We start from the raw sequence: 24993 nt of genomic DNA, 5'->3' as shown, positions 1-24993 counted from the left end.
GGGCTCATTATGTATTGTGCATACCAAGAGTGGCATCTCAGTCACTGGGTGTGTTTGAAAGCTTGAGTCAGTCATACACACGTAGCTATTATTATGAGTTATGTCAGGAGGAACGTCTTGGACTCGAAGAATGAGAAAGCTGTACTAAATGTTTCCTTGACTCTTTTTGGGAGTAAAGGGCTATCATTTTCACCGAGCGAGGAGTAAGGGACTAAAATGAGTGCAGAAATCTGTCTCTTTAGTTGAGCTGACCTTCAAAGGTATAGATCATCTCAGAGACCAGAAAACTGGCGAGCCGCTCTGTTTGGACGTGCAACATGCATTGATACAGCTGTCACACAGACACACACACCCTTTCCGATGATTACAGCAGGTCCGGGAGGTTCACTGAACTCTGAGCAGAGACAGAAGGTTATTTTATAGCTGAAGGTAGAGCTTCTTAAAAAGAAAAATGTCTTCACTCCTTGTTAACATTTTTATACTTTAACTGGCCCATAATAATTCGTAGCACCTTGCTCTATGTTTTTTTAAAGACTGTTCTGTTGTTTAAGACACTGATGTTGCCTTGAAAGGAAGCCAGAACATTAGGGTGTAGGACTGTATTCATCCTGTAGGTGGGAGTGTAACTCTTTCTATGTTACAACCTGCAGTAGCTGGAGTTGATCGTGTAGAGCCTACAAGATGTTACACAAACATATAAGAAGACTATAATTATTTTTTATTTCAGATATCAAACATGATCATTGCTTTTATTAGCTGTTATAAAATGTGTGTGCATCAAACAGGTGTTAGTTGATGAACAACGTGCATGGTGAGTTCACTAGCAAGGTGTGAACAGGTATGTAAATAGGCATGGATATTTATTGTGTGGCATGCCCTGACAAGGATGGATTATATACTTTAACAACTTCACTGAGGAATTCAATGTGTTGCTATATACAGAGTATGAGCAAGAATGAGTGCATGATTCAAGTCTGTTGAATATGTGGCCCAGTTAGCACAGTTGGTAGGGCGGGTGCACATATGAAGAGGTTTACTCCTCGACGCAGCACCCGCGGGTTCAACTCTGATCTGCGACCCATTGCTGCATGTCATCGCCCCTTCTCTCCCCCCTTTCATGCCTTCACCTGTCCTGTGGAAATGAAGGCCTTAGAAAGACCTTTAAAAAAAAAAAATCTGCTGAATAAAACTTGTAAACATTATTCTTCTTAATAAATAAAATTTGCCAAAACTCACCAAACCACATTGGTGTTTTTTTTTAATGTTTTACTAAAATACTTTGCAACTTATAAATCTAGGATAAAAACTATGATACATCCATCCATAAAGTGTCTATTACAGGGATACAAAAATACACCATATAGAGTAATATAAAATTATATCATATAAAATACTTCAAAGACAATATAAAAACAGCAGCGCGGAGTAAAAGAAAAGAGAACAGTCGTTTAGGCACTGTAATGGAAACTAAACAGTTTCTTCTGCTTTCACCACAGGGTTATCAAACTACACATCATCATCTGATAATAGAGGATATGAGCAGAACACTGGGATACAAGTCTCTCAGTATGAAAAAAGGAGCTGGGCTGAAGCTAGCGGTTGTCTGTTATCACTTGTGTTCTTTACTCACATCTGGTTAAGAAAATTAATTAATTAATGTTGAATATGTGTGGAGGGAAAGTATGATGGGGAGTCTATTGTTAATTCATTTTGTATTAAAACAAATCAATGAAAAAGATATTGAAAACATGGGGAAATTGTTTCATTTCGGTGGTATTTTGTAAAATAAGAATGTGTTTTGCATAGGTCTTTAGAGCCATGGAAATTTACGACGTTTACGATAGCAATTCAAGGTATTGTAGCAATGAAAGAAATGTGACATTACAGAGTTTTCATGCAATTGCAGTGAAAACAGAAACTGACACAAAGCATGCAGTTTCTTTCTGAATATTTTACTACTCCTACAGCAGTGTTTTAATACTAACATCAACTGGATGCAAAGTAACTACTCAATCATAAGAGACAGTGGTATACTTTATGACATTGTTAAATAGTAAATACTGATAATGATAAAAGGTCCATAGTGGCCACACAGCACATCTCTAACTGTTAGAGTGAGTTGGCTGTGACGAAGACAAAGATCTTGGCCTGGAAAGTGGTAAATGTCCCCTGTCTCCAAAGCTTCATCTCCACATTAATTAAGAAATCCCTCGGACCCTCGACCTGTCGATTTAAGTACACAGCGCCCGTGTAGGCATTCAGTTTCCGGGTGCTGAAGTAGTTTTCCTCGTTCCCCTGGGTGATGCTGACGATAACGTTGTCTCCAGAGTAGGCGGGGGAGGGTCCGATGCGGAAGATCTGAGCAGGGATGACAATGTTGGACTGGAAACTGAGGTAGTAGGAGGTGATTCTCAGAGGAGAGTTTTGACACTCCAGGTAGTTAGGACAGCTGATCCGCTCACAGCGCCTACAGCAGACACAGGGAAGGCAAGGTGAGGCAACTTTATTTGAGTACTTTCAAAGTGCAAGATTTATTGTCTTATAAAGAAAGTCATATCAAGTACTTCCAAAAGGAGTGATAAGGCCAAAAAGGACTATATACAGTATGTATTAAGCAGATTTACCAACATTTAAACTGATTAATGCCAAATAATGCTGCTTTATGCCATGTCCTGATCCACTTTAAATCAACTTTCCTTGTCATTTTACTCCCCTCCCTCTTCTTGATTTGAAAGAAAAACTCCAAAATAAATGATCCTTCATAGATTCTCATATGCATCAAAATAACATAAAATAATGTCAACCTCATGAAAGATAAATGAGGAGGCCTATTAAACATTGGTATGGGTTTTTCACAGATTTCTATCACTTACGTGTCTGACACTTTGCGGTAGTTTGGTGGACAGTTGAGAGAAAGGCAGCGGTACCCTCCTTGGATGTTGTAGCAGGTCTCAGCTAGAGAGCAGTTATGGGCCCCCGTGGCACACTCATCGATATCTAAAAACACACAGAATGGACAAGGGCTGGTTTACTGCCTGGAGATGAGGAAACACATTAGTCACAGCACGATTAAACTTTGAGGAAAATCCTTATTGCAGAAACATGTAAGACAAAATCTAGTGCTTGTGTGGTGAAAAACTGCTCAAGTAAAAAAATCTAATTAGCAAGACAAGAGTTTTAGGCCAATAAAGTTTTACAGTCTGTGTAATTACCAAGCCACTGTAAAAGTACCAATTATGTATATCTGAGCATAATCATTACTATACACTCTGTGTAAAGTTAAATGGGTGCAAAGCCACTTTTAAAATCTATCTCAGAGCAGAAGTCACTGAGGTACCCTTGTAAAGACGCAGCTACAGTACAGTGTGCATGCATTTTGTTGGTTTCGTTTTTAGAGGGGTATTCACCTCTGCAAGAGCGTCCGTTTGGAGACATGGTGTACCCATATTCAGGACAAGCACACTGGTAACTGCCAGGAACGTTCATACACTTATAGGTACACAGATGGCCAATGCTCTGGGAGCATTCGTCAATGTCTGGATGACAAGGAGGGAGTAAATCATGTGAAATTGATTCATAAACTTGCCCAAACATATGTTTGTGTAAGAGCAAGAGTGTGCTCTACCTTCACAGGTGTGCCCATCCTCCCTGAGGTAGTAGCCCTGTCTGCAGTAGCACTGGTAGGAACCATAGATGTTGGCACACTCCTGACTGCATGGGCTGGCCAAACACTCATTCACATCTGGAGATTAGAGGTTAGAGCTCATTACTGTCAGAATTTATTTGATCAAAGGGTTTTCAATGTTTTTTATCCTAACACATAAACACAATGTTGTTATTAAGCCAATTATGTTTTTACTGGTTTGTGCTTTAAGGCATGGCATGATATCCCCCTCACCCTCATCCCTCCACAGCAATATGCTGTACAGTGGCCAGCTTTTATATCAGCTTAATCTAGGAATCGGCACTGTTCATGCACACACACACACACACACACACACACACACACACACACAAGCCTGGCCCATGCACACACAGACATATTTTCATGAGTAGATTCAGAAAAACATACAACCACATGCACCAACACGTACACATGGATGCACATGCTCTCTCACACCCAGGCAGGCAGGCAGGCATTAATACATACACACCTTCACAGTTCTTCCCATCGCCGGATAAGCGGAAGCCAGAGGTGCACGAGCATTCATAGGAGCCTGGGGTGTTCTCACAGGTCTGGGCACACAGGCGGCCTGGGTAGCGCCAGCACTCATTTACATCTGAGAGGAAGAAGCAGTGTCATCATACCTCTGTGAGTGTGTATTGCACATGCATGTTTGCACCCATGTGTGCAAGTGCCCGTGTGCAACCAAGCATGCTTGTTGCGCTGCACGACCGTGTATACGTGTGCATGCCTGTGCGTGTTTGAGTGCATGTCAATGGGTATGTGATGTGAGGGGACCAGCTGCCTGCTGATAGTCTAAACACTTGAGCAGAGTACATTATTATGAGAGTCACAACACAGTGAAGCACAAAGAGAGGGGGCAGCAGCAGCCGCAGCAGGGGTAGAACAGAGTCCCCTGCAGCAGGAGATGTGATCGGCCCAGTGGCTACTGCAGGAGACCGCGACAGAGCCTGGGAAAAAGCAGCAGATCTCCCACCGCAGAATAATAAAAAGAGCAGTAGAGTAGGCGGACATAGAAGTGGGGGGTGGGGGCTGTACAGTAGTGCGAAAGTGAAAGGTGAAAAGGAATCAAAGAAGAGAACAAAGACAGGGGAGCAAAGGCAAAATATACAAAACTTCACTTTTCTTTCTCTTAAAACTTGTATGTGCAGTATGTAGTATGTGCGTCTGCTTGACCATGTGTACGACAACATACCTACACACATCCTCCTGAAGGAGTCATACTGGTAGCCCGTCTGACATTCACAACGATAGGAACCAGGCAGATTGTGGCACAGCTGACCCTCTCCACATCGATGCAGACTGCCCTGACACTCGTCCACGTCTACAGTACAAGGAACACATGGTAAAGGGATGAGGAAATCAATGAAATTACATTCAGCTGCCATGAATGGATGTTATTGGTTGTTGTTAGTTTTTTGACTATGTCCTGAAATTTTGTTTATTCTTTGCTGCAATGAAAAGACATAGCAAAAAATAACGCAATTTTTCGTAATTTAACCTCTCTTGCCTGAATCACATATGTCCTCAAGTCTGTGTATGAAACCATCACATTACACATTCTTTATGTGTGACAACTACAAATCATACCAATACATCTGGATCCATCAGGACTGGCATGATAGCCACGGCTACATATTATCTTCCTCTGGCAAATGTAGGATCCCACTGTGTTGATGCAGTTAAATCCCAGGCTACATGGCTGGGATGAAGCGCCACACTCATCAATGTCTGTTACCGAGAGAGATACAGAGGGAGGGAGATAAGTTTAAAGAAAGACAGAAGAAAAGGGAAGACCCAAAGGCACAAAGGCAGGGCATGAGAGACCAGAGGGCAGCTCTTAGCCACGCTGCGTGATATCAAAGCAAACACACATCACACAGTTGCATTACCTCGTATAACTCTGTGGTGTGTGTGTGTGTGTCTGACATTTTCTCAATTTTATCATTTCTCAGAGCATTTCTTTTACAATCCTTTCACAGGGGCGTCGGCTGCCTCGACATGCCCCAGTTCCTGCCCCTGGGGGCTAATTCCAAAGCATCAGTTTGTACTGGAGGAGGACAGAGGATTGGCTTTTATCCACCCCACTGCAGCCCCTAACAGCAACCTGTCTGATCTCCTGTCTGTGTGGCATTTAACCCCTCTGTCACTGAAGCACTGATTCACCTGCATGGCATACAACCATATGTCTGCATGGACTATGATTCACCTGTCGGGAAATTTTGTACCTGGCCTGATTCACTCAATTGTAAATCCCTTGTTTGCTTGCTATATAAGATTTAATCGTAATACAGTGCCACACATTCATTCACTTGTTTTCCCCCTAACAAATATCAGTTTATTTCATCTATTAGCACAAATAAACCAAGAAATACATATGTATAATTGAATGGAAATCTCCATATATTTTGCTAAACCAAGTTTATAATCATCTCAGTAAGAAAAAGTTATTATCCTTACCTATACAGTTGCCCTGTACGTCCTGGATAAAGCCCCCATGACATCGAGGTTTAGGGTTGCACCTAAATGAGCCCTCGGTGTTCACACACTCAAAGCCAAACCCACAGTTATGGCTCTGCTGCACACACTCATTAATATCTATGGAAGACAATTAATACATAAACTAATGAGGACTGAATGAATGATTGATTGCAAAAGAAAATACAAATCAAAAGTATTTTCAATCTAATAAATGTGGTAACTACAGTACACGCATGCTAAAGGCTATCTACATATGATGCCATACAGAACCACTAGATGGCACTGTGGGTAAATGGCAGATTGTACAGGCGCTCACTTTTACTGCTCTAAATCTATCAAAATGCTTTCCTTGTCAATTCTCTATAAGATAATCATGAGTAAACTTACTATATTACAAAAAATGTTGTATTACAACTCAGGAAATGTATCTATACTAATCACTTAGTACTGTTGGGTCTTTGTAATTGTAAATTATAGTGTGTTCTAGTTCACTCCATCTGTAAAGTGTCTTGAGATAACTCTTAGGATTTGATACTATAAATAAAATTGAATTTAAATGAATAACAATCACAATGGCATGAATGGCAGTTTAATATTTCAGCTAGATGAATGAGTCAAACCAGCAGTAAAGTCCTCTTGAGTGTGTAAATGAACATTGCAGTATATTCCCCAAGAGCCCTCTAACACCTGTGTACTGAGCGATTCACCTCCTGTCAATCAGCCTTCCACTTCTGTTGCCATAGTACGAACCAAAGCACAATCTCAAAAGAACACAAAGTGTGTGTGTGTGTGTGTGTGTGTGTGGTGTGTGTGTGTGTGTGTGTGTGTGTGTGTGTGTGTGTGTGTGTGTGTGTGTGTGTGTGTGTGTTTGTGTGTGTGTCTGTATAATGCATGAGTGTCTTACATTTCCAAGCATGCTTGCAGTGCTGTAGCAAGGCCTAAAACAGCCCTGGCAAGCAACCCTGCTGATATAGGTGAGGTCTCTAAACAACAGATTGTGATTGACCACCTTGCTCCTGTCACAAGCCTAGCAGAGTCTGCAGAAGCTGAGTGAGCCTGACACCAACGGAGACAGAGAAAAGCTACGAAGCAGGATAAATGTGTGAGGGATTGGCTATGACCTCCTAGTGAAATTTTAACCCTAGGCTTTTTAAGCAGTTTTCACCATTCCAGAATGAGCTGAGTTGACATGCTATCAAGATACTATGCGTGTGCACAGACTTCTTTTTATGAATAGAAAAGCTTTACACAACTTTAAATGGGTTTAACATTTGGGAGTTTTAGCCAGGCTAATGGTATGGCGCTATGCAGAGCTATGCCAGTCTGTTGGTTGGACCACTACCTCCCAGATTATAATATCCAAACAACTATTGGATGGATTGCAATGAAATTGCAGGGATTTGCAATTCCTCTGTCAAAAAGCATTGCCATGATATGCTATTGGCTTAAGTACAGCTTCACAGAGCTCCTAACATGGCTTTAGACTATTGGTCTTGTTTGCTTCTTTTTCCAACGTTTTTTTCCCCCATTTGTTTATAAATTAAATATGACTGCATAAATTATTGGTGTTCCTGGGATATAAATGCAAAAACAACGGGAAATGATCTGTTTAGGACTCAGTCAGAAAATCCACTGATTGTATAAAACATGAAATAACTCCTATTTTCATAAAGTCCTGATTAATATGTTTTGGCCCTAATCCACCCACCATGCTTTGGATAATGTGGCAGTAGGTGTAACGTTAACATAAATTACTGCGTTAACTGTAGGTCACACCAGAGCCATCCTTTTCATCTAATAGTGAGTACATTTTGGCAAATCTGCACTATAGAAATGCATGCCACAGTAGCTACTAGAAAATCTGTGAAAAAGTCTAAATTTCTACTCTTTAAAATCTCCTATGACACCCAAAAGAAAAGAAAGGGTGTCATTTATGGCACAAAACTACTAAAACTACTAAAGGAAAACAGTGGATATTGATCCAAGATTGCCCAATTAATTCATGTCTTACCACTTAACATTCATGTCCTTTAGAGAAGGGATAGCAACCCAATTCAGTTTCTCCTTGTGCGGTTACTTTACTTCATTTGTGAGAGGAGGAAAAAGGAGTGTTTCATTACACTCTCTTAGTAAGCCATGAATAGGGAATAGGTAGTACAGCTTTTCACTCTGCACGCTGTATGATGACGACCCAAAGTGGCAGCTCTTTGAAGGTTTACCTTTCAACATACTTTCTTGTTAAAGCAACACTAGACAACTTTTTGTGCCTTAAAATAATGTTTCAAAAATCGTTTTAGTGGTTCATCAACTCCTAACAGGGTGAGCAGCAGTTCTGCATTTGCTTTGCGGCTCTGTACCAGCTATAACCGCACTATACAAGATTGCCAGATTGTGTAGCTGAAATGTAGTTCCTGTCGGTACACAATCCGTCCTGCCTGCACAATCCGTTCTGCGCATGTGCAATATGTTTGTGCACGCGCAGATGATAATCATGATGTACAAGAATTTACCAGGGATTTACGGCACTGCACGATCTGTTCCACAGTAGCGGTCTGCTGTTAGCCTCCACCGGAAAGCTAATGACGTTAGTTTAGCTAACAGATAATTCGGCTAAGCGCTAGCTGACAGCTTGATTCAGTCTAAAATAACATTACTCAAACTAAACAGTGGGAAAAGTAGGCTACAGCTAAATTAAGACTTTACAGTAATAAAAAGACAAGTATTGAGTGATTGTATGTTAAATGAGCACAAGTAAAGTAGAGCTGACATAACAGCTGTCATATATTTGAACAGTTATTTCCTGTTTTGAGGGTCTTTTACATGCTTTCCCAGCTAGCGGTTAGCCAAATTAGCTTTTAGCTAAACTAACGTTAGCTTTCCGGTAGAGGCGAACAGACTTTCTTTAACTGTGGGAACAGATCGTGTATGGTCGTAAATCCTCGTACATCATGATGTAATATGCGCATGCACAAACATTTTGCACATGCGCAGAACGGATCGTGCAGGAGGGACAGATCGTGTACCAACAGTTCCAATGAAACATAATGTGACAATTTCGCTTCCAACCCGTAGGGTGACCGAAGCGGGAAAAGTTCCCTAGTGTTGCTTTAAATGCTAATTTTTCCTGGTTGAATATTATTTAAGTTCACATGGAGCTGCGGATTAGCTGAGTCCTCTTGCCTGAGTTTGCAGAAACCCATCTGCAGTGGCTAACAGCACTAATAGCACACCTAAAACTCCTCTTAGGAGTCCCTCTTCCAGAACACTGCTGCTGCTTTATGATCGAGACCTCTGCACAGGCTCAATTTATGGTGCATGGAAATAATAAGACGTATTGGGAGGTTTACAATTGCATCTCCCAATTGCAAAGTTGGGTGCCACCCACAAAGACAAGCCAGCTCTTCATACTAGGAGTTAACAGCAAGCAAATACTATGGAAATATTTCTCTGGAGTAACATTGCTAATATTTCCCTCTTGTCTGTGTACTCACATGTGTTCCTCATTACATCACTGGATGTGAAGAATAAAAAATAAAAAAAAACTCCTTTTTAATGCTTACTATCGAGGGTGGTCAACGTGATTGTGTTTCTGAACAATGTGCTTTCCTTACATTGTGAACATGCAGTAATACAAATGCTCTCCTGCTGGTTTTAACAACATATTCACAGTGAGTGAAAGTAAACACTTAGATTCTAATAAGGTGAGGTGTACCTTCACAAATGTCGTTGCTGATCTGGTATCCCGGGGGACAGGTGATCAGTCTCTGACAGATATAATTCCCTGCAGTATTCACGCAGCGCTCGTTCAGCTGGCAGGCGCTTGTGGACAAACACTCATTTATGTCTGAATGTTAAAACAAAAACAAAAAAAATGACAAACGATGTGTCAGTGTGAAGAAAGAGAATAAATAATGAATAGTGCACAGTAGAAGATGCTGGATGAATATGTTTAGAAAAAGCGGATAAGGAGATGTACAAAAGTACTGAGTCGGGGTCTGTGTGTGTAGCTGTCAGCAGTTAAACACAGATTGGAGAGACAGGTTGGACCCTTCTCTGGAAGAGAGATTAGGGGCAGGGCCATTGGGTATATAGTAACATCCACACAATGAGAAATTTGTCACCATACTGAGCTTCTGTCTGTGTCACTGATTGTGGCTGTCAAGCAGGAGACAGACCAGCGATAATGGCTTAACTTAGATATATCCCCAGGGAGAGCAGTAGCTGATCAACCTCATGATAAAACACAGTTAGCCACCATTCCGAGTGGAAATAAAGGCACATATGGGATGTAGTTGGTAAGACATATCGTGATAATGCATGAATAGTTATCATCCCTCTGGTAGAGACCCAGTTTAAGAACAAGATGAAAACAAGGGCTCCCATTTATTTACATAAGAATCTTTTTTTTGTGCATCACAGTGTGTTTTTGAGAGTGAAAGGGATTAGGGCTGTATCTCCTCTGCACATCTAGAGGCGCTGATTAGAGAAAAAGAAAAGTCAGTGGCAGGCAGTCTTGCCAAGAAACTCTGAAAAACACAACTGAAACGAGGGTTGAAATTGCGAGCCATTTTTTCACTTCTATGATTGCACAAAATTTCCACATGCTATCCTTGTGTGATTTAAGTAAATAAATCAACATCACTAAGTTTTAGTTCCTTACCCTCACAAGAGCGTCCATCAGCCATAAGTGAGAATCCTGAGAAACAGGAGCATTGAGGCCTTCCGCCCACTGAGGTGCAGTGTTGCTCACATGGGCTGTTTCCTGAAAATAATACTGTATAGTGAGTTTTAAATGAAACACACTGTACTACTAGTCCATACAACAGCATTTAGGGTGAAACAGATGAGATCATTGAGGCTCTGGGTGGGAAACAGAACATCATTTATATTCCCCTTTTTCCAGGTTGATCCCTGACCTAGTCATATTGTGTTTCCTTCTTTTGGCCCACAGTGTGGTAGACCTCCACCCTGGTGTCATGGAAACCAAACAAGACAAGCAAAATGTGACCCTGCACAAATTATAATATGGAGAACTTGTGAGAATGAGTGGCTGATGCTGAAAACAAACTAACCTTTGATACCGTCTCACCGCTTGTGTTTGACATTTACAGCACAATTACATTTCATAAGTCTGACATAATAAACATATCAATCTCGAGCTGCCTACACGCAGGCTTCTCCCGCTAACATATTCAACTTCATCAAAATGAGTGTTCCAGTCTCCCATTAAGACGTAAGCGAAGAATGAAAGCGCTCGTTGTGGGCTGTCAAGCCTGTAGCTTCCTCTCCCCTCATTAAGCTGTACGTGTTCTAACCTTCACAGGGGTTGACTGGGACAGGGGGGCGGGTGGGGGGCGGAAGCGGTGGAGTGGGCTCCACTGCCGCTCTGTCATCCTCCTTCAGTCTGTTCTCCTCGTCCACCGTCTCTGCAGAAACATGAATAATCCCCATGACAGAAGTGATGAATTACACTGTAATCAAGAATTCCACCTCTCAATCTACTGCGGTCTTAGTGAGAGGCTTACACCTTGTGTAATTCTTACATCTTCATCTAACGATATGAGGCCAGAAGCTACAGATGAAAGCTGTAATAGCAGTGAAGGTGAGACAGGAAAAAACATTGCCTTCAGACAAACAGTTGGTTTTATTAGTGAGCCCCATCCCTCACTGTAATTTGCTGAGAGCTCTGGCATTAGTATCCTGTTGAGACAGGATTGCGTTAGTGAAAGCCACTGTTGATTAAAGTCTGGAACACTGCACACAACATTACCTGAAAGGACTTGAGAGGACCCTCGGTTTGTGCAAAAAAGTATTTACAAATAGTAAACATGTTTATTTTCTTCAGCTAAAAGGCCCTTGGACAACAGCAGAGATGTGATAAGTTCAGCATTGCTGTCAGTCCAGGAAAAGGATGTGATTCAAATACCTATTATTAGGCTATATCAGGGCTTGCAGACAGGAAGGAACTCAAACACACCAGGAAAATAATACACTGTGAAAGCGTTGACAAATTACAACAAATGGGCTCTTCTTGACAGGAATACAGACTGTAAATCATATTTCAAAGAGCAGCTGGCACAGAGAGTCGCTTTACTGTGTACTAACATCACTGGAAATGGCTGCTGGCACTGTGTGATATGGTTGGTGGTCTTTACCTTGAGCACAAGTGAAAGCGTCGTCTTGCAGCACGTATCCAGGGAGGCACTCACACCGGTAAGAGCCTGGCGTGTTGACACATCTGTGGTGGCAGATGTTGCCCTCGTATATCAGGCACTCGTCCATGTCCTCCACCTCAACAGGTCCCTCCACTGCATTCTCCCCATCCCGCTCCTCACCAATGGAGAAGGCCTCTTTAGGGTACAGGCTGTCAGACACTACGGCACACGGAGAGAGTGGCTGTTGTTCTCACAGGCATTATGGCTGCATGATATGAAAAACTGCATCAAACTCTTAACATAGTTATGTAACTTTCCCTAGAGGAAAACACCAGTTATAAAAAATTACAGAAAAGACACAATGGCCAGAACTACTATAAGAGAATGTATTTCCTTGTTTGTTTTTATTATATGTATGTATGTATGTTTATTTCTGCAGGGATAAATACACAGCACCAACAACTGCCACATTACCACATTGATACCCTAAATGAGTTACTACCAACAACATAGTGGTTTTACTGAAAAGAGATCTAATGCATTGCTAGGCAGGTAGGCACTATATCTCCTAAAATTACAGCACAGAGGTGACCTGGACTGCTATACTTTGTTCTGGGAGGCCAATGAGGCACAACTATTTTCAGCAGAGTTGTGGGATCTTACTACAATGCTCCCTTTTAAAGAAAACGGATCGTCTTGGGTATATATTTGATACTTCTCCCTGGCAGTGGGCTGGTGTGTATCAACGCCCCCACTCAACATCGCCTCCCTATGGATCCTGCGATGGATTAACAAATATTTGTTGACAGTACCTTTTATTGGTTGTGGTGTGGAGTTCAGAGCGGGCCTCTCTCTGACAGTGTGCCAGCCGTCTTGATTCCCAGGCCTACTCTCCTCCCCCTTGCAGCAGGTTAGAAAGGCATGTCTGCAGTGGTAACCCAGGTACTGGTGGGCTTCGCAGCGATGCCCCTCACGGTGGAATTGCAGCCCCAGAGAGCAGCAGCCACAGCACTCCTGCAGGTCACACAGTCAGTCCTTATTCAGCATGTGTCATGTTGCTCTTTAAAATAGCTGCTGTACATTTAATTAAGAAGGCTACACTCATCGGTCCATAATGTACCTGCACAGTTTTTAGGGATGCTAGCAACACGACTTTAAACATGGCAATGCCGGTCTGCCGGGCCACCACACTGGTCAAGACTATAGAACGATAACAAATGTTACTGATATAATGGTTCGCAGAGGATTACTGACTGATCCCGACTTGTTTTCCCGAGCCACCATGATGTATTCATCTGATTTGATTTCAAATTATCATTATAATGCCATTTGCTACTAAGGAAGAATTAACATAATAATAATCACTTCTTAACTTTTCTGCTATCGCCATCATAACGGCAAATTTTTCATTTGTTCAATACTTTAGTTTCTGACCTAACACCATTCCCATCATTCTCAGTTGTCCTCTGTTGTTAGTGGTTAGTCGCAAATGCTAGCATGCAGTCATGCTAAACTAAGATGGTGAACAGGGTAACATTATTTCTTTATGAATTATGAATTATGCATTATGGACGTGTTATTATGTATTTATCCCATTGCACCACCACTGTGGTTCTGTGGACTGTTGGAGGCTTACCCTATGGACTCTGGCTGTAGACTCTTAATCTTGTTGAAATGAACTTTGATAGGACCGGCATGAATGTGGGGTGACTCTCCCCTTGCTCCCAGTCTCTCACAGTTTCCCTGTAGCTCTCAGTTACAAGATTACCACTTAGACTGCATGGGTGCAGAGTGAAACATAAAACTAAAGCAATGACCACTCTGATGTACTGTGGTTGTAGAGAGCATAATATTACTAAATCTACAGGAGTCCTATAGAAAGGTGGTGACAACCAACATCTAACAGCTGTACTGCTGCAGCATAGAGTTGATAATTGCCCCATGCTGCTCTAGGGCCTCTGCGCCGTGCACAGAGCAGGTGAGGTATCCTTCAACACCAAGGTCAGATGGAAATGAGTTGCTTTGGGAATCTAGGCAAACACGATAGAGTTACACAGTCACCGCGACTTGACCCTAATTGACCACCATAATAGCCTCGTGTCTGGTCATTTGCTGCTACTGTTTTAGCATTTCAATTACCATGCCATGTTTCCACATTTTTCAGAGAGGCACAAACAATCTCAAACAATTGACAGCTCAAATTTCCAATTCTTGAGGTTCTGCTTTGAAGGTATTGTAAAGATGTAGGACTGTGGGAATCGTCAGACATAATTGGCCATAAATCATGTTGGCTAAATTAAATAAGGTAACTGAATAACAGGGAATTGGCACCACAGCAGTGATACTCATAGGAACTATCTAGAATGAAGTTGCTTGAACACTGCAGAGAGACTCTCACTGGCTTCAAACTATTCCCATCTACAGCTGCTTTCAAGTCTACTGTGACTAATGCATGCATCAATTGTTAATTCAGACGGCATTGGGCTTAATTTGAAATTAAAAAATTTGATTAGGTTTAACTGTGAACCCAGTGAACTTTGTTTGCTCTTTGTGGGGTCTCTGGTCATGGATGCTTGCCTTGTAGGAATCAATCCCACATTTATCGCTGACATCCTCTTGACACATATTTCCTGCTCTGGCTGCTTTCAATCCAGCCAAACACCGACTTTCTCTCAGGGAACCGCGGCAGCACTGTTGTTGGGCAGTCCTGGCAGAGAAAAGCACAAAGGAGAAAGGACTGCTTTTTTCAAGTGATGGACTGCAACTGAGGTTCTACAGCAACAATGAGTGGGTTGGCAGTTCTTCCCATGACTACTACAGAGCTGACCGAACTGTTTTCAAGTTTCTATACATTGAATTGAAACCTTAATAATTTACTGGTCAAAGCTCTGAGGACAATTCAGTGTTTCCAAAGAAAAATTAACTTAAATGTTATTGATCTCGTAAGAAAACACTCCATAATAACAAGATATGAAAATTTCTTTTGCATTGTCTTTTGCACATTTTAATTATGTCACTTAACGGATCTTTCTCAGAGTTCAACTTGATTATAAGTCAATTGAAGTAGATAAACAGTCAACTACGTTTCCACAGAAGACAATATGAGATGATTTACGTTGTTTTGTTTTTGGTTGAGAGAATTAAGCTAAATAATGTGAGTGGGTGTTTAATAATGGCCTTACCAGCAGATGGAGTGCCTATCTTTTGTGGGTTGCTCCATGTTGTCACAGTGACCATTAGCTGAAGCCCATTTCTCCCCTGTCTCACAGCAGGTCTTCACCAGCTCTTTGGCAGACACTATAATGAAACACAAAAAACTCAGTTCCAGCTTTATCCCACTCAGCGCAGCCAGCATTTCAGAGGAATGATATGTGAATTCAGCTGGAAGAGGATGGTTAACATTTTCCATCTTAGAATCCCATCAGTCAGATGCTATACCAATCTGGTTACAGGATATCTAAGTGCAACTGGATTTCATCTTTGGTGGAACACTTGTCTCAGAAATAGACTTAGAGCTGAAAATAGCAAGTACAACGTGTGTTTTTCTCGACTCTGCTCTAACTTTCAGTGGCAAGGAGAAGTACGTAACCCAAAACTCTCTAACATTAACTTCAGATTAAAATGGTCCTTTTTTGTTACATCCTGGCTAATCAGAGTTGAAGCAGAGTGACAGAGTAACACATTAGCATTATCAGCAAACAGGGTCAGGGAGGAGACAGAGCAAAACACATTATCCAGTTAACAGGAAAAATGTATGTGTGTTCCTTCAATAACAGGGCAGTGCATTCCAGCTTTGATTTGTGGCTCCAGTGCTATAGAGATGGAACTCATGACCTGCATGTCTTAACAGTCAACAGGTCAATACATTTTCCTCTCTGGATACACACCAAACACAATATTTTTTGACATTGAGTATTTATGTGTTGACACTGGCCACCACAGGAGCAGGTAATGTTTCACCTGATTCACATGTTCACCATCTCAGTTTTGCATAACATTTGCTAATTAGCACTTAATGCAAAGTTTAGCTGAGACATACACACTGTATGAAATCGGATGTTCATATACGTGATTACAGTTGATCCTGTGGAGAGCATGAATGTGTGTAACAGATTAATTGGCAATCCATTCAATATTTGTCAAGAAATTTCACAAAATTTAACCAACCATTTTCAAAACCAAAAAAATTAATTAATTAAATTAAATTAAATTAATTAAAAATGTAATCCTAAAATGTAATTCTCACGACATTGTCTGTTCCAGTGTAAGCCTTAAATGATGGCGTAGGTCACACAGAGGAGAGACCAAGACATCAGAGTGCCTAAGGTCATTCTGAAATTTCAACTTCCACATCCACTTTATTTTTGTTGAAATACCTCTCCTTTACTTACCTATACATTACCTATACAGACTAAGGCAATTATTTAGAGTAGAGCTAGTGACTGCTGCAGTGGCATAATTTAAAGGTTTAGAAAGAAGACAATCTAACCTTGAAAGGCATGATGCCGCTTTGATACATAACTACAGTATCTGTGCCAGCCGTGCAGTTAAACAAGTCCCTTTGAACCTGAGTGAATGTATATTAAAAGACAAAGAACATAATTATTCATTCTCCTTCTTTTGCCTCCCATTCATTTTCTCCAGGTGGAATCACCCGTCATGAACATTGCACAAATTTGCTCCATGTGTCCATCCAAAATGTGGGATGTAAACAGAGTTGAAATAAATACAGTTTATCACCATGTTAACAAAGGGTTAAGTAGATCAAATGACTTTAAAGGGAGACTGTTTCACCAAAATAACTACGGGGGATGAAGACAAGGATGAACTATTTATATCTGTCTCTTTGACAGGCCTTTTAATTAAGACTATATCACAACTTGTTCCATTCAGTTGTGCAATAATTAGCCAAGTTGATTCATTGTGCTTGCACAATGGGAATCTAAAATACACACTTGAAGCTGGCCCAGGAGCATCTCTTTGTCCCAGGCCTGTAATTATATATTTCCATTAGACTAGCATTAACACCAGATGCTTCCTTGTCCAAATCCAAAACTGGTGACATCACACCCTTTGAAAAATATGAAGCTAGAATAACAACCAAAAAGGGCAACTCTCAACATGTCTGGAGGTGTCATAGTGCACTGCCACTAATAAAGGCTCATGTGTCTTCTTTTGTGGACTTGGCAGTGATTTATAATACGTATGGGCTGAAGAGAACATGACCAACAACATGAATAACAGCACATGCCTAAGGTCCATGACATACAAACTCATGGGGTTGAACAAAGAAGCATGTCCGTGTTTGTGTGTGTGTGTGTGTGTGTGTGTGTGTGTGTGTGTGTGTGGTGTGTGTGTGTGTGTGTGTGTGTGTGTGTGTGTGTGTGTGTGTGTGTGTGGTGTAGGCCTGGCTTAAGCTCAGAAGGGAATGACATAATGTTTTCTCACCTTCAACATGAGTACTTGCAGAGATATCGTGTCTTTTAGAAACACATAATCACTGTCCAAGAACAGCTGGATGTGACATAGCAGGAAGGGCTCTCCTATTGTCGCCATGACTTCATTTCCAAAACGGTCAATTCAGGTTTCAATTATTGACATCTTATGTCTTGATCTCCCTGAGATTGTGAGCCAACATTCATGTAATTCATCTTGGTGTAGTCTTAATCGGGGTTAGGGTTTAGCTGAGTGCGCCGAGGGCTCGCCTTAGTCTTTGATGGTTTCAAACAGTAACCTTCAATCCAATTACACCTCTTTGTGGTTAGATAACTTGAGTGAAAAGCTAAAATATACTGGCAGGATTTATCACTAATGGTGTATTGAATTACTGTGATTTATAGCTTGTGTTTCCTAAGTATGCCACACATGTCCTTACACACTCCAGTGTGCATACAGCCATGATGTTTTGTAAAGTTCCTGCAACGCCACATCAGCATTAGAGATTATTTTTGCATATTAAATTGGTTAAGTGTATTCCACTGCACTTCTTGGACCAAATATTCTCCACAGTCTTGTAATCTGAACCTGTTTCCCATTGCGTTATATATACTAATGTGTTCTCAAACCAAAACACAGGAATTTGCCTATTTCTTGCCAGAAGAAATCCATCCAAATCCTGATTTTGGACCTGATGGACGAAAATAAATAAAGGAATAATATTACCTAATTGGCTCATTTTACAAGCCCCATTAAAAGCAACAATTTTCTGCATTAGAGGTCATATATTAATGAAGCATCCATATGAATGTAAGATTTCATATGAAAGGAGAAAACATGCTTTTATTGTAAGTCTGAAAGATCTGTGTACAGCTGCTTGTATGTTAAAAACATAAATACAGATGGTACAAGAGGCAGATCTGTTATTGTGTTACAATTTATCACCAATCACTCTCTACTTATGAAGCGGGTCTCTTTAATGAGTGGTTTCCTTCATTTGGAGCAGATGTTTTTTTATTTATAAGCATGGGTGACATGTGGATCAGGCGTTTTTTTTTTAATAAGGACATGTTGGGGGTGGGAGATACGCCAGAATTCCTGGAAATGACCTGGAAGGCACCCTAGATTAACCAGAATGAGCTATCTTCTGTAAATTTATGTTCCCAGTAATGGTACAGTAGGAATGAACTCTCACACAGCCAGCTCTGGAATCCACCCTTCTTTTCATCCTAAGGAAAATTACACATCTGCTCAGCCCACTCCCATATGCAGCATGTTGTGACAGTACCGTTGACAAAAAAAACAACACTTCTTCCGTAACTCCAACTCACCTCAGATGATTTTTTATGTTTCAGTTTCACCCATTTATTCATGTCTAACATTCTTCTAGTTTAGTTCAGTCTCAATGTTGGTGTAGGAGGGGAAGTTACTTGAGTGGAGAATATCTGAAGGTGTGCTTCAGATGAGGTGATTACTGGGAAGATTTGGAAACCAGCAGCCTCACGGGAGACAGCTAATCACACCGGCTCATGAGGGAGTAGTGAATAGCGTCTGGCAATCAAGCCACAACAGTGGCCTCATTCATCACATGGGTATTATGCCGCTCACAGGTACAACCCCCAAGAAATCCTATACTAGGTCGAGCACAGCATCAGACAGCCTGAACAACCCCATCCCCCTTCTGAGCACACACAGCTTCTGGTTGGAAAGAGAGAGGGCAAATGTGCAGGAGTAATTGATTGAAAAAAATTATCTTGGGCCGTGTTTCACTGCAAAGGCAAGGCATTTATGTTTAAAGAATAATGGTTGTGTTCTCATTATACATGCTTCCTCTTTTCCTCTCCAAATAACTTTGGCATCTTCTGCTAATGGCATTGATAACAGGCATTAGTCAAGGCCCTTATCAGCTGGGTTTTTCCTGTCTGTGTTTTAACATGTCAGCGCTCTGGAGACCTCCCCTTAGTCCAATGACCTTCCCCGGTATACATGCACAGTGTCATTCCATCCTACAAACTCACTATCCACACCAGTTACTTTGAGCTCCTTATCCCGGGAGAAAAAAATAACCTTTCAACTCTAACTCTCTTCCATGAAGCCTTAATTCACAATTGAATAGTTGGACTTTATCCTAATGCACGTATGGACATTGTGGAAAATCTGTCTACACAAATATCTGGTTTTCCCCTTGAATGAATAAAAGAGTTGGCTCACAGACGTTTCACACACAATTTCACATTTTACCCAGAGTTGACCTTAGTCTGTAGCCCTCCTTAACTAAATGTGTCATGGCAAACAGCAACAAACTAGTCCAGTTCCTATATTCTCTGGTGGTGCTGGTAAATGAATTTGACAGTAACCCCTCACAGATACATTCAGCATATTCTACACATACCTGTGGAGGCCAGGTGCTGAAAAGGAAAGAAAAGTCCTGACAGGTCTCAACACAAATCATAGTATTGTAAAGTAGGTTAACTACACACCTCCGGATGATGGTTTGCATGGACCCAATGCCCATAATGAGAAAGATTTCTCAGTATCCTGAACCAATTCCTTTAGTAATTCAGTCATTAATTCAGTGGGGATGAAATGACAAGGCTCATAAATTTCACTCCCTCATAATTTAATTCACTCACTTCATAGGGAAGTCTTATCATATAATACATTGAGCCATAAAGTATGGGGAACTATGATGTAATTAGGTTTTCTTAGGCAGGAGGTTTATTAATCATTAACACTTAAATAAATGCATTAAAATTGGATTAATATATGACATTGTAAGAGATTATTACATGTTATAAATCTATATTTTATCTGTAACCAAACATCATATTTGGAATAAGACAAGTTGTTTTTTCTCATGTTTCCCAGTGCAGTGTAACTCATCTTCAAGACATCCTAGTAATCACTTCCTCATCTATTTTTCCTCCTGGGGCCTGAAGTAGATTGGCCTGTATGCCTTGAAGGGGCTGATCTGTTTTAGAACATGCTGATAATCACATGAATTATCCCAGAGCTCTCAGCAGAGCATAGTAGGGAGAGAAATTCCAATTTCAAGTGCTCTTGAAGGATTTATCAGATATATTAGAAGCATAATAATGTCACTATGGCGCTAAGCTTAGTATTATTCCCTACTTACAAACCTCTAGAGAAATAAATATAGCATTCTCTCATCTTGAATGGTTAAGGTAGACACATTCAATCCAGGGAAAACAGACGTTTCATGAACAATTGTTTTTCCTGGACGATTGCCAGCTCGGGTTAAGGTTCATAGAGTGCGTATGAAATCCTCTTCAAAAGACAAGATGTGAGAGAAGGAAAAGGAAGATGTCGGAAGATGAGACGGCATAACATCGTCATTGCTGGGCTATAAAATCATCACACTGTGATGTGTTTTGATGTATGAATCAAAACATTTTATGTTCCAGATTTATTTTCAATTCAACTGCTTTCAATCACTTTGTTCAACAAGAAGACTTAGGATACTGATCATAAAAAAGTTACTTAAAAGTCTTTAAAAACGTACCTTCGACGTCTCCCTCCACATCCTGAGACTTGTGGTTGTAGAGGGTTTGGGGTTGTCTTTGAGGCTGCTCTCCATCCTCTTTCCTCCTGACAGGAGATCTGCTGGTGGGACTGAATTGTATTGATGGGTGTGAGGTCTCCTCTTCTCTGCCGAGCATCTGCCTGCGCTCCGCTGATTCTTGTTCCTTATGACCGACAGAGTGGGAACCGCCATGACTCCCTGTGCGACTGCCTTGAGTAAATTTGTGCTGGCCAAAGCGTCTGGTCCCATGGTTTGCACGGGCGCTGTATGCTGTGTCTTTTAAACTGTCCTGTGCCACTCTGTTTCTGCCACTGTTATGTCTAATGGTTCTTTCAGAAACTTCCTGCTGCGGCCTGTGGTTCTCTGTGGTCACTCCCTGTGTGGCTGTTGTTAGCGATGTTGATGTTTCGCTCTGAGCCTCTGTAGTGGTTGGATCCGTGCTATGTGTGACCTCAGCCTCACTGTTCCTTTCTGAAACAGAGCTTTTTTGTGTCTCCCTCAACTCATGTCTCCTGTCATCATGGGAGCTGAAGGAATTGGAGCTTGACTCTGGATAAGTTGGTGGTACTGTAGTAGATTCCAGTGGTTGGGCCAGATCTTGGATCGTGGAGGATTTTGGGCCTGCCAGTGTGTAGTCATAATCCCCTGTGCCAAAACTGGGTGTGTCCTGCTTATACAGTGGTAAAGTGTTTCCCACTGCCAGCTTGGAAAATGGTTCCACAGGTCTGGTTTGTCGGTTGTCATCACGGCTGCTCGTGTCTCTGAAAGGGTTGTTGTTCTCAGTGGTCGTAGCCCAGATGGGCTTATTAGAACTACGAAGGTCACAACCGGGGATGGGTGAACACATTAACCTCCCACCATCATTTGGACAGTGGCAAACTTGACAATTGTCCATCTGAAAGGAGTGTCCCGCCTCGTACTTCTTGTTGCCATGGGTACAGCCAATCCGCCCACATTGCGGACACCCATCTGCAGGTTGTAAAATATCAATGCAGTTGGGGGGGATTTCAGGGCACGGAATAAAATGACAGCTTATCTTCCCTCCTCCTTGGGGACAAGAGCATTCAGTGCTTCCGAAATCAACAAAGTAAGCTTCCCCCTCTGGGACTTTCCCCTTCCGGAAGCCTGCTTGGACGCAGTCATAATACTGGTAACCCTCACAGGTGCAGCCCTTTTGTGTACAGGTGGGACAGCAGGCACCCTTCTCTAAAACCGTTTCAATACAGCTTTGCAGAACAGGACAGTCCACACCAGTGCAGTCTCTCTGGCTTAGACATGTGTCCATGCACAGAATCACCCAACATAAAAACAACGTTGCCCTCTGAATGTTCATTTTGCATAAAAGTACAAAAACTAAATAAAAAATGTAAGTCAGTTCTTCAAAGTAAGGTTCTCTTCAGGCTAGATTTTTTTCCAGATGAGAAGGAATGTTGTGTCTTATAGCCTGTGAACGTAAACAGTGGTTAATGATACATTTACAGTACAAATGTTATCTTGCATTCGGCTTGATAAAAATCAGTGTCATATTATTTTTTGGTTTGTTTTCACAGGTATTACCAAAAACATGCTTTAACTTAATAACCAGTCTGCTTTAATTTGGCCACCTGCCAAATGTTCATTTTTTTCCCATGCCTACTCGCTGGGCACCACAGGGGATGAAAGCTGAGGTTTATATTTGATTGTGGAAATTTGGCCAAGGGTAAGATTGACTGAGGGAAATATGTACAACAATAACCCAACGTAAATTGCCAGTTGTTGAAAAAACAATGCTGAAATAACAAAACCTCCCTTCTATGACAATATTATAGTTTGCCATACAAAATCTGTGTTCTAATTGTGTTGAGACTTGCTTATCTCAGTTTATCTATGTGCAGCATATGTTAGTGTATTCTCATAAAATGTTTTGCTTCCCCAGAATATGGCGGGGATGTTGTGCAAATACTGTACAGTCATTTGAGTCCATTGTTCATTTGTGCCTATAATAGCTGGTGGAGCATGCACACCGTGCTCTTGCGGGAATACAGTAACACACCAGAGATACTGACAGCATAGTAGCATAAGCGAGCTTCTCTTTATGCACCAACTGTACAGAGACAGAGGCAGAATGTGACAGGCTTGATTCTGTGAGTAAGTGATGTGACTTCAAATCAGAAAGCACATTGAGAACCAGGTGTTTTCTATTTTACTTTTCCTGTTTTTCCCCACTGCTTGCTTTTGTGCCAAACGCAAAAGACTTATGTGACACTTCAGGCAAAAAAAAAGGTTTAGAAATAGAGATAAACTCAAACATGTTCTGCATGACAAACTCGTCTTAAGACATTTCCGGAAATGAAATTATTGTAAACCAATTTCAGTCGTGCTCTTTCCACAGCCTCGTCATCACATTTTCCCCAAACTGCATGTCCTTGGAAACGTTTCCCACCAAAAGAGGAGCAGCTACAGAGAGCAAAAGATAGAAGATGTTTACAGTTTACTTTTTCTAAACAGCCTATGGTATGGAGCTCCCGCTGCAACACGTAGTACAAGAACGTAGCTGCTACTTATAATCTTTTTACAAAATAAAAAAGACATGTTGGAATCTGGTTATTTCAAGTGCATCTGCTTGACTGTGCATTAATATTATAGATATTAGGGAATCTAATTCCAACAAATGTGCGCAAAAACATGCAGTGCTTCTATATGAATTAATAAAATCAAATCCAACAGAATTCACAAAGATCTACTGTAGAGTTCATCAAAATAAACATAACATCTGTAGCTCTGTCTTTATTCATAGCATGCAAAGCTACAGAACAACACAAAGTGCACTACAGCTCCTTTTAGACAATCAATGATGTCTTTGTTTGCTGGTGTACTAAATCATTTTACCAGATCTTGCATGGCCCACTGCCAGGGTGTGTGTTAAACTCAGCCCTAAAGACACTGGAATTCTGTATGTTTGTCTACAACGTTCATAGAGAGTGAAAGGGAAAATGTACCACAGGAAAAAAGGCCACTTGGTGATAATGAAATCTGATCGACTGAGAGAAAACTCTCGCTGGTTGTACCTTTAAAGACCTTCATGCTTTCTGTGAATGACAAGTATTCTGTTGGGTTGTTTGTTCAGATATCAGTTCGGGGAATATGTCCCACAAAACAATACAAACTGCGACTGTGTGTCTTGCCATCCCAGTAACCAAAAAAGTACCTTTATCCATGCTGCGCACTGTGACCCGCGCGTAAACACTTTTTACTCGAGCGAATACGCTGAAACGTCAATCCAATGAATTTAAGAATGAGTCGCGTATGAAATGTGAAAATGACCACTCGCTGTCGAATTGGGGACTTCAACAGCTTTTAACCACTTAATGATTTCTCAGCGTGTTACTGAGGCGACTTTAACCTTTGGACTTCACAGACGTAAAGCACACATGAAATCATGTCAATCACGCAGTTTTAAAATATGACAGTATTGATCACAGAACGTATAATCGTAATAGCTGTCCTTGTATGTTCACATGTCTAGTGGAAATTAAAATGCGCAATATATAACCTAACAAATCGTGCATTGACATTGATTGTTTTTATCCATAAAAATCACGTTGCCTACCTTGCATCAGTGACCATGCAGCGCCGCTTTGCTCCTGAAGGAACTTGTGCGTAAAGTTTATGTCCTGACTCCGACTTGGGAGGCTGGCTGGGAGCGCCCTCGC

General features: G+C 41.2%; 1 protein-coding gene across 2 annotated transcripts; it reads right to left on the bottom strand.

Moving 5' to 3' along the window:
• Window positions 1-697: 697 nt before the first annotated feature.
• fbln2 (fibulin 2) lies at window positions 698-24990 on the bottom strand. Of its 2 annotated transcripts, XM_032521157.1 has the most exons (17): window positions 24891-24990; window positions 21281-22745; window positions 15504-15618; window positions 14899-15028; window positions 13134-13335; window positions 12322-12540; window positions 11482-11592; window positions 10827-10928; window positions 9879-10010; window positions 6146-6283; window positions 5276-5416; window positions 4881-5009; window positions 4155-4280; window positions 3626-3742; window positions 3408-3536; window positions 2874-2997; window positions 698-2467 (listed from the first exon to the last, which is right to left on the bottom strand). In XM_032521157.1, the coding sequence occupies exons 2-17, from the start codon at window positions 22632-22634 to the stop codon at window positions 2110-2112; spliced, it is 3627 nt and encodes a 1208-aa protein (XP_032377048.1). In that variant the 5' UTR covers window positions 22635-22745; window positions 24891-24990; the 3' UTR covers window positions 698-2109. The 2 variants fall into 2 exon arrangements, with proteins under 2 accessions (XP_032377048.1, XP_032377049.1); XM_032521158.1 differs by lacking the exon at window positions 6146-6283.
• Between the last annotated feature and the right edge of the window lie 3 nt (window positions 24991-24993).

This window comes from Etheostoma spectabile, chromosome 7 (assembly GCF_008692095.1).
Source record: "Etheostoma spectabile isolate EspeVRDwgs_2016 chromosome 7, UIUC_Espe_1.0, whole genome shotgun sequence".
NCBI lineage: Eukaryota > Metazoa > Chordata > Actinopteri > Perciformes > Percidae > Etheostoma > Etheostoma spectabile.
This window is presented reverse-complemented; position numbering and strand designations above follow the sequence as displayed.

Coding starts and splice junctions, on each gene's coding strand:
- fbln2 (XM_032521157.1), bottom strand. CDS start 22,634: ATGAACATTCAGAGGGCAACGTTGTTTTTATGTTGGGTGATTCTGTGC. Junction 6,284..9,878: donor CAGCAACGACATTTGTGAAG/GTACACCTCACC, acceptor TGTCTTCCATAG/ATATTAATGAGTGTGTGCAG. Junction 3,743..4,154: donor CGATGGGAAGAACTGTGAAG/GTGTGTATGTAT, acceptor TCTAATCTCCAG/ATGTGAATGAGTGTTTGGCC.